The sequence below is a fragment of the Anser cygnoides genome, chromosome 18 (genome assembly GCF_040182565.1).
Source record: "Anser cygnoides isolate HZ-2024a breed goose chromosome 18, Taihu_goose_T2T_genome, whole genome shotgun sequence".
Classification (NCBI taxonomy): Eukaryota; Metazoa; Chordata; class Aves; order Anseriformes; family Anatidae; genus Anser; species Anser cygnoides.
In genome coordinates this window covers 1,115,487-1,124,412 of record NC_089890.1, presented here as the reverse complement: position 1 = coordinate 1,124,412, position 8,926 = coordinate 1,115,487, and the positions used below count along the sequence as shown (strand labels likewise).

The window sequence follows — 8,926 nt, the reverse complement described above, 5'->3', positions numbered from 1 at the left end:
TTGAACTTCATACATTTGGCCTCAGCCCATCGGTCCAGCCTATCCAGATCCTCCTGCAGAGCCTTCCTACCCTCAAGCAGATCGACACATGCACCTAACTTGGTGTCATCTGCAAACTTACTGAGGGTGCACTCGATCCCCTCATCCAGATCACTGATAAAGATACTAAAGAGAACTGGCCCTAATACTGAGCCCTGGGGGACTCCACTAGTGACCGGCCTCCAACTGGATTTAAATCCATTTACCACAACTCTTTGGGCCCGGCTATCCAGTCAGTTTCTAACCCAACGAAGCATACACCAGTCCAAGCCATGAGCAGCCAGTTTCTTGAGGAGAATGTTGTGGGAAACAGTGTCAAAAGCCTTACTGAAATCAAGGTACACCACACCCACAGCCTTTCCCTCACCCACTAAGCGTATCACTTTGTCATAGAAGTAGATGAGGTTTGTCAAGCAGGACCTGCCTTTCATAAACCCATGCTGACTGGGCCTGATCTCCTGGTTGCCCTGCAAGTGCCACATGATGACACTCAAGATAATCCACTCCCTGAGGTTCTCCAGCACCAAAGTCAAACTAACAGGCCTATAGTTTCCTGGGTCCACCCTCCGGCCCTTCTTGTAGATGGGCATCACGTTTACTAGCTGCCAGTCGACTGGGACCTCCCCTGATAGCCAGGACTGCTGATAAATGATGGAAAGCGGCTTGGCCAGCTCTTCCGCCAGTTCTCTCAGTACCCTCGGGTGGATCCCATCTGGCCCCATCGATTTGCGTACATCTAAGTGCTGTAGCAGGCCACCAACCATTTCCTCGTGGATTATGAGGGCCACATTCTGTTCCCTGTCCCCTTCCACCAGCTCAGGGGACTGGGTATCCAGAGAATAACTGGTCTTGCTGCTAAAGACTGAGGCAAAGAAGGCATTAAGCACCTCAGCCTTTTCCTCATCTCTTGTAACTAAGTTCCCCCCTGCATCCAGTAAAGGATGGAGATTCTCCTTAGTTCTCCTTTTTGTGTTTATGTATTTATAAAAACATTTTTTGTTATCTTTAACAGCAGTAGTCAGGTTGAGCTCCAGATGAGCTTTGGCCTTTCTAATATTGTCCCTACACAGCCTTGCAACATCCTTATAGTCCTCTCTCTTTTCCAAAGGTCATAAACCCTCTTTTTCTTCCGGAGCTCTAGCCACAGATTTCTGTTCAGGTCTTCTTCCGCGCCGGCTCATCTTTGGGCACGTGGGGGCGGTCTGCTCCTGAGCCTTTAAGATTTCCTTCCTGAAGAGTGCCCAGCCTTCCTGGACTCCTCTGCACTCCACACTCTGGACTCCTCCTTAGGTTCCTTACCTGGTCTCAAACTTGATCTTCTCCTACAGTAGGCAATTCTTCATTCTCCTAGTGCCTGCCTTTGCCTTCTGCATATGGTTCTGAGGTGTCCTGGAACCCTCTGTGGTTTCTGAGTATGCCTGGCATTCTCTTTTCCGTCAGTCAAAACCAATATTTTGCTCTTTCTTGGGAAAAAAAGGCAGAAAAGCTGTTGAAAACTATCTGAAGCATTAGACCAGAAGCTGGTGATGTGATAACTGGATTTCATATTGAACCAAACTTCTTGTGAAGAAATACCTTTTCCAGAGTGCCTGGTCAGGTGAAGGGAGGGTGTTTGGAGTGGCTCAGCAATGTTGACAGGTTATCATGAGGACAACGAGCCCAAGCACAGGGCCAGGCTAACATGACATGCTGCTTCTGGGCCCTGAGACAGCAGCTGTGTGCCACCCAGGGCCTGCAACATGCTCTGTGTTGGCATGGAGATCCCTGCTCTGCACTGCATCCTCTATGCACAAACTGTGATTACTCACAGAGTGCTGGCACTGGCATACTGAGCCCTGATGGGATACAAATCTACCACAAAGGGGACTGGTTACTACATGGGCAGTTGTTCAGACAGTGCTGATCACTAATTGAGCTGCCTATTCATGTCTGCCAGAAAAGCGGTTGGCAATCAGGTGATGAGGAGCCTAGGCTGTCCTCTCTTCTCTCCATACTCCCCACCACCCCACACCTTCAAGGCCGTGCCAGGAATCTTTGCATGTCAAGAGGCTGCTGCAATAATTCCTATGCCAGCTGTTAGGAAGCCAGAGGGGAAATTGATGTCTAATAACTAGAGCATTTCTGCCAATGTGATCCTTTCTTACATCACAAAAAGGAAATTTTGTTTGCCTTTGTTTAATACAGGCAAGAAAAAGGAGTATCTGCTGCCAGATGTCATGAAGCAGCTGCAGGATGCTGACAAAGGCATCAGCACATGAGCCCCCATTGTACTCAGGAACATGTTCCCTCTCATGGGGCAGAAGAGGGTTGGTCCCATCACTTTGCAGCTGGCTGAGAAGCTTCTGACATCCTTTGATCGTGTGAGGGCAACAGGAGAGCTGAAGGCTCTGTCCGTGTGTATGTGGGCATGGTCATGCCTGTGGTTTGTGCCTCCCACTGGAGACATCTCCCTGGGTGTTGTCAGAAATATTTTACCCCATGTTTCTCAGACTGCTCCCTGTACTGCCCTGGTTGTGCCTTTGGTGTCCCTGTCTTTGGTGTCCTCTGCTGTGGGGCTGCAGCAAACCAGTCTTCTTTCTGCCCCCAGCTGCTCCATGACATGTTGAGCCCCTTCTATGCTTGCTGTGGCATGGGACAGAGACAAGAAAAGAGCCTGAGAGGTCTGAGAGTACGGGAAAGCCCATGCCCCATGGCTGTCTCTTCCTGTTACCCTCCATTTCTTGTGTATGTTCCTGTCATCAGTATTTAGGATCAGAATAGCCCCTTCACACTACCTGGCTGTCCATCTGAGGGAAAACAGTGATTGAAAAGATTGCAATTCCTTTTTTCCCCAGTCCACTTCTTAACAGCACAAGAAATAGGCAAGCATCACAAAAATACACTGAGTTCTTAATGGGAAGCATTATTATTATTGTTATTATTATTATTATTATTATTATTATTATTATTATTAATCAGAAATATGAGGTGCAGCCTCTAGGTGGCCCCATTGTGTTACCAGATAGCTGCAAGATGAGAAATTCCTCCTTCCTTGCTCAGGACTGCTGTGCTGTCAGTGTCCTGTGGCTTTGGAGGAATTCAGATAGGAATCCAGATGATGAAAGATTTTTTACTAATTATTTGAGACCATAAGAATCAAAAGGATATGGGCATACTCTTCTGAGTTTGTTGCCTGTTTTTTTCATATCTTTTTGGTAACTTTTTTTTATAAGATAAACACCAAGTGTAACAAAGGTATGTATGACTAGAGTCACTCAAGCTGCACCTGATTGATAAAAAATGATATAAATTAGCTTAAGGGAGAGAGGGTGTTGGGGAAGATATCATTGCGAAAGAAAAGATATTATCTTGAAAGATATCTTCTGACTTCTGGGATCAGTTGACGGACTGAGCCTCTCTTCCCCACATTGGGATGACTTTGGGTAAGATTTGAACACTTGGTTATACCAAGTGCCTCATCAGGAAACTTAGAAATCTCTATAGAGTTGCTTCATGTCTTTTAACATGTTTGTAGCCAGGCTGTATTACTCATACTTGTGGTATTTGCACGTGGTTTTCAGACAGTGAATTTATCACTAGCAAACCAAAGAACCTGTATATCTGTTGCTTCAATAAATTGCACTGCTCATTAAATCTAGCCGTAATAGTTCTCACTGAACACAACCAAACTCTTTCTAAGTGTGGCCATGGTAGTTCATGGTATGTGACTAGACTGAGGGTGTATTACATTGTTTGTGAATTTGTAATCATGACAGTACGGTACCATGAATGCAACCAGACTTATAACAGCTAACAGGTAATAAATTATAATTTTGTAACAGAGTCAAGTTCTCTACCTCTCCACAGAGGAAAAGAGTGGGAATGAGCCATGTGCAAGAAGAGCAGCTGTAAATATTTTGATCCTCAGGATTTGATCCATGTGTCAAGCTCCTGTGGTGTAAATCCAAGTGAATCTGAACTCTCCTTGGGGTCCCTGCTGTCTGGGTCTTTGGGATGCCTGGGAGTCACAGGGGTCTGGGAGGCTCTGGAGGTTTCCGGAAACACCGCCAAGAGGCCCTGGGAGGAGGAAGGAAGAATGGAGAAAGAGTAGGAGGCCCTATATCACCATTTTCTGGGGGGGGAAGGGGATCATGGGGCAGCTGGGGGTACTGGGAGCCACTGAGGTGTCTCAGGGTGAAAGTATGGGGTCTTGGGGGGTCTTGGGCAGCTGGGTCCCCCAAATGTAAGTGTGTGTGGGGGGGTGAGGGGTCAAAGGGATTATGGGAGTTCTGGGGAATATGGGTGAAAGTGACTGGGTCTCAAGGGCAATTAGGAAGACCTAAGTCTTGGGGAAGCAAGATGGCAAAGTGGTCTGAGGTAGTCCTGGGCAAGTAAGGAGTCCCAGAATGGGCCTGAGGATGATGGGAGTTCCAGGGGAAAATATGAATGATGCCCTGTCAGTTTATGAGTCACGACAGTCTATGCTCTCTCCACCCCCCCCACCCTCCCCCTTCTTCCTCACATTTGTAGGGATTCCTGCTTAGGGACTGGGAGATCAGGGGGATGCAGGAATGCCATGCTGGTCTGTGAGGGTCTCCAGAAGCATGGGGATTTTGAGGGTTGAGTTTATAAGGTCAGGAGTACTCACACCAGTAGCAGCACTAGCCCCATGAGGCCAAGTGCCAGCCCCAGCTCCAGTGACACTGTGGGCTGCAGGGGGGTACTGCTGTGGGGCCAGCGCAGCACAGCTCTGAAGTGGGCCTGGAGTCCCTGCTCTGCCTCCACACTTCCCCCTGATACTGTGGGGATGCAGGCACCTAGGGTCAAAGGGTACTCCTCCCCAGGAACCAGGTGCCCGGGCAGCCCCTGCTCCAGTCACAGACATAACAGCCCCCACGGACGCAGGTATCTGAGGGTTCCTGCCCCACTCCACGTGCCCCATTGCCCCTGAGAGGAGCCAGGCATCGGCGAACACCTGCTCCACTCCAACCTCTCTACCATGGATCCAAATGTTCAGGCACCCTGCGCACACACACCCCAATTCCTCTTCTGTTGACCCAGGTGTCTGGGGGTCCTGCTCCATCCCACACTGCTCACTGCCCTTGGGGGACTCAGGTTTCTGTGCGCACCATTGAGGTAGAAGTACTTGCGGGCCAGGGTCTCAGACGGGGCCCCCAGGCGACAGGCAATGGTTCCTAGAGTGGGGTCCTGGAGGGTCAGGCTGGGAGGTTCCCCCAAACTCTCCTGAAGTTCCTCAAACAGTGCTAGGTCCTGCGTGCGTATCTGGACATGGGGGAACATGTCAACATTGCCTCTTCCATCAGGATCATGCAATAGCACATGTGCTGTGCAAAAGCACCTGTGTCATGTGCGTGCTTGTCATGTCCCGCTTATGCTCCTTGTGCCCGTTGTCTCATGCATGTGCATTGCACCTTGCCCCCCACATGCTCTTCGTGCCTTTGTGTGTACCACATGGGGATGCATAAGCATAACATATGCACAAGTTACTTCCTTCATGAGTGGAGAGGAATCTGTACACACGACTGCTCCACCTCCTGCTCACTCACCCTTCATTATGGGTGCTAGCTTGCTTCCATCCTGTGCATACTCTCACATGTGCTACTTATAGCGCATTCATATCTACAGTATAAGCAATACTTCCATCTATTGATAGTTCTCATGCCAAGCACAGAAGTGGTCTTGCTATGCCCACTCCTCTCATGAATGTCTATACATACTCTTGCACATGCATAAGTTACTCACATCCTTGGCAAACATCCAGGTAATGGGCAGGTCTGGAGGGACGGCAAAGGGCACATCACAGTGCAGAGTGATGGCTTCATCTTCATGGACCCACACATCTTGAACTGGGAACATTGGCAGGCATGTTAACTCACATATGCTCATGCATTCACAGAAATGATTGCACTCCTGTATGAATGCACATGCTTATACATTCACAGTGGGCATGGGCTGGCATGCATCCTAGAACATTCTCATGCACCCATGATGGGCCTAGCAGGCATGCCCACATGTCAGAAAGGCAGGTTGTCCCAAGGGCCCTTGAGGCGCCCAGCTCTGGGGTAATTCTTAGCCCAGCCTGGATGATCTGGGTCAACAACGGCCCCCCTACCTGGACAGTCCAGGGGGAACTGGCAGTCCACAAGGCGGCAGGTTGCACACTGGAAGATGCGGGCAGCTGGCTGGTACCCTGGGAGGGAGATGTTTGGTGGTCCCAGAGGGACAGGAGGTGTAATAGGGGAAAGGGGGTGGCAAGACAGAGGGATAGGCACTCACCGCAGGGGGGGATGCAGGCTGGAGCTGGTGGGTGGAAGCATAGTTAAACTTGAGATCATTAGGGGTCCATATCCCTGTGATGAGCTCAGCCCTTACCCAGCCCTGGTTTAGCAACCCTGGAGGCATCTCCAGGAAGGGTAAGCCCAGGGTGGGCGTCCGAGGGTTGTAGATGTCCAGGGGAGGGGGAGTGTCAGTCCCTGGCATGGGACGGGTAGCAGGGGTAGATGGAATGGTAGATGGAATGGTAGATGGAATGGTAGATGGAAGCAGGGATAGGAGTCCCAAGGTTCACCCAGGTGGGACTCCTGAGTGGGAATCCCTGCTGGGCCCGTACCTTCTTCCAGTTGGCTCAGCTTCACCCAGATTATATTGATGGCTTCCTGCAGAGACACCTCAAAAGGCTCTGGAGGCTCCCAGATGTCCAGGTGAGACAATGTTCCCCCCCAATCCCCCAATCTCAACCCCACACTCCTCCACCCCCAACTCCCCAGATTCCCTGTACAACACACCTGGATCCAATATACCCATCCTGGAGTTTCATGCATCCCTAAATATCCCCTTAAAGCCCCAGACTCTCTATCTGCTGAAGCTTGTATGCCCCCAGGATTTCCCAAATATCCCTTTACACCACCCCAGACCTCCATAAATCCTATATTCCCAGATCCCCATTCATGTCCTCCATATCCCCTCCCTCATGCCCCTAACCTCTCACGTCTCATCCCCATACAAGTTGCTGCTTACTTATTTCCTTCTGCTTCTCCAGAAAATGCAGGGCATCCATGATGATCTCCCGAAGTGCCTCACGCTGACCTGACCCTGAGACCAGTACAAGGCACTGGGACCTCTACAGGGTCAGGATTGGAGGTTCAGGGATGGAGGGTTCCACTAAGGGCTGGGATCCTGATCAGGGTTTAGGGGTTCTGGGAAGGGTCAGGTATCCCTGGGGGTCCCCAGTCTCTTCAATAGGGCTGGGAGTTGAAATTCCCTAGTGTGTTCCTGGTCAGGGCTGGGTGATCATCAGTGTTCCAGGCAAGGCTGGGAATCCCAGAGATACTTGGGGTCCAGGTCATAGTTGGGGGAGTGCCAGACAGAGTTTAGGGGTGCCAGAGCATGGTCCCTGGGTTCCAGGTCAGGACTGGGGAGACCTTGGCATGGTTGAAGGTCCCCAGGATGCTTGTCTAAGTGGGGTCCCTCTTTAGGAAAGGGGTCACCAGCTACCAAGGGTCCTGTTCAGTGTCAGAGTGAGGGCCTTGGTTTATGGGGGAGTCTGCAGAGGGCTCTGGGATCCTGTTCAGTGTGGAGATCTCCACTGAGATGTTTGTTCCGAGGATGCCAGTCAGGATGGGGTACCCAGGGAGGTGGGTGTCCCTGGGGGTCCCACCACGCACCTACAGTGACAGGAGCAAGTGGCACAGCAGCCTCAGCAAGTGCCTCCAGGCAGTGTTGCTGCTGGGGACCCTTGAGGGAGGTCCTGGTGATGTCATGGCAGAGACGGGTCCACTGCATGGGAGGCCCAAAGCAGAGCAGGCAGGGGCAAACCCCAGGAAGCCAGGGCACCAGGACTACCCACTGCCACAGGCCAGGTTCCACTGGTTGGATGCCTGGGTGTCCAGGGAGCCAGGGGGCCAGCACCAGCAGGAGGGAAACCCACCACCCCATGTCCCCAAACCATAGCACCTATATGCCTAGGTCCTCGGGGAACAGGTGGGTTCCTAGATGGGGCCCAGCTGCTTGGGTCTCCAGGGAACACGAGGGTTCCTAGGCGGGGCCCTGGTGGTTGGGTCCCCTCCTCGGGGGAGGTCCCCTCCTATGGGGATTGGGGATACCCAGACATGTTGGTCCCCTGGGGGTTTGGGGATGCAGAAGGGGCTCCCAGTACCCTCATTTTGGTCTCCCCAAATTCTTTGCCTTCATTCCCCACCAATCATTTTATTTGGTACCCCCAAATTACCTGTATTTGAATGTCTAATTCCCCCCACTTCATCTCCTATAATCTTATCCGTTCAGCACCCTCAATCCAGTCGCTGTCAGTCTCCAGTTCCCATCCATTGAAAACCACTCAAGGGTCCTCCTTTTGGTTTCTCCTTATCCCATCCCACGAATACCTTCATACTCTTCTTTGCAGTCACTGAAATAAGTATTCTTTGGGGTCACTGAAGTCCCTTATGCTGTCCCCATCCCTTTCCCTGTCTCTGGTCTTTGCTTGGAGGGGACTCAGGTGTCCCAGATGAAATTTGGCAGCCAAGATGAGGCACAGGGGTAGAGGGCCCAATGTAGACGTAGATCAAGATGGAGGTCTGTGGCAGAAGGTTATGGGGACACCTGTATTCCTCTGCCCCATGCCCCAGTCCAGGCTGTCCTATGATACTTATTCCCTAGGACCAGGTTGATGCTAACCCTTTGGCAGCCAAAAAATGTTGCTATGCTTGTGAGCAGTGGGGTTGTCTTTGAATGTGGGGGTGTCAGTCTGGGGAACTGGAGGGGAATTTGGTCTCATGTAACCCCAGCTGGGATTTAGAGTTGCTCTGATGCACGTATTGGGTTTACGTGGCAAGGTTTTGGTAGCAGGGAGCTGCAGGGCTGACCTCTGTGAGAAGAGCCCAGAAGCTGC

General features: G+C 51.1%; 1 protein-coding gene across 6 annotated transcripts; it reads right to left on the bottom strand.

Annotated features, from left to right (window-relative positions):
* Window positions 1–3,540: 3,540 nt before the first annotated feature.
* SPACA6 (sperm acrosome associated 6) lies at window positions 3,541–8,582 on the bottom strand. 6 transcript variants are annotated; one of them, XM_013170851.3, is made up of 9 exons: window positions 7,704–8,580; window positions 7,057–7,131; window positions 6,650–6,718; window positions 6,316–6,339; window positions 6,152–6,229; window positions 5,782–5,885; window positions 5,148–5,301; window positions 4,667–4,817; window positions 3,545–4,095 (listed from the first exon to the last, which is right to left on the bottom strand). In XM_013170851.3, exons 1-9 carry the CDS (start codon window positions 7,972–7,974, stop codon window positions 4,044–4,046), a joined length of 978 nt encoding a protein of 325 aa, XP_013026305.1. In that variant the 5' UTR covers window positions 7,975–8,580; the 3' UTR covers window positions 3,545–4,043. The 6 variants fall into 6 exon arrangements, with proteins under 6 accessions (XP_013026309.1, XP_013026304.1, XP_013026306.1 ...); XM_013170850.3 differs by lacking the exon at window positions 4,667–4,817 and having other exon boundaries at window positions 3,543–4,095; window positions 5,055–5,301; window positions 7,704–8,581; XM_013170853.3 differs by lacking the exon at window positions 4,667–4,817 and having other exon boundaries at window positions 3,547–4,095; window positions 7,704–8,578.
* Between the last annotated feature and the right edge of the window lie 344 nt (window positions 8,583–8,926).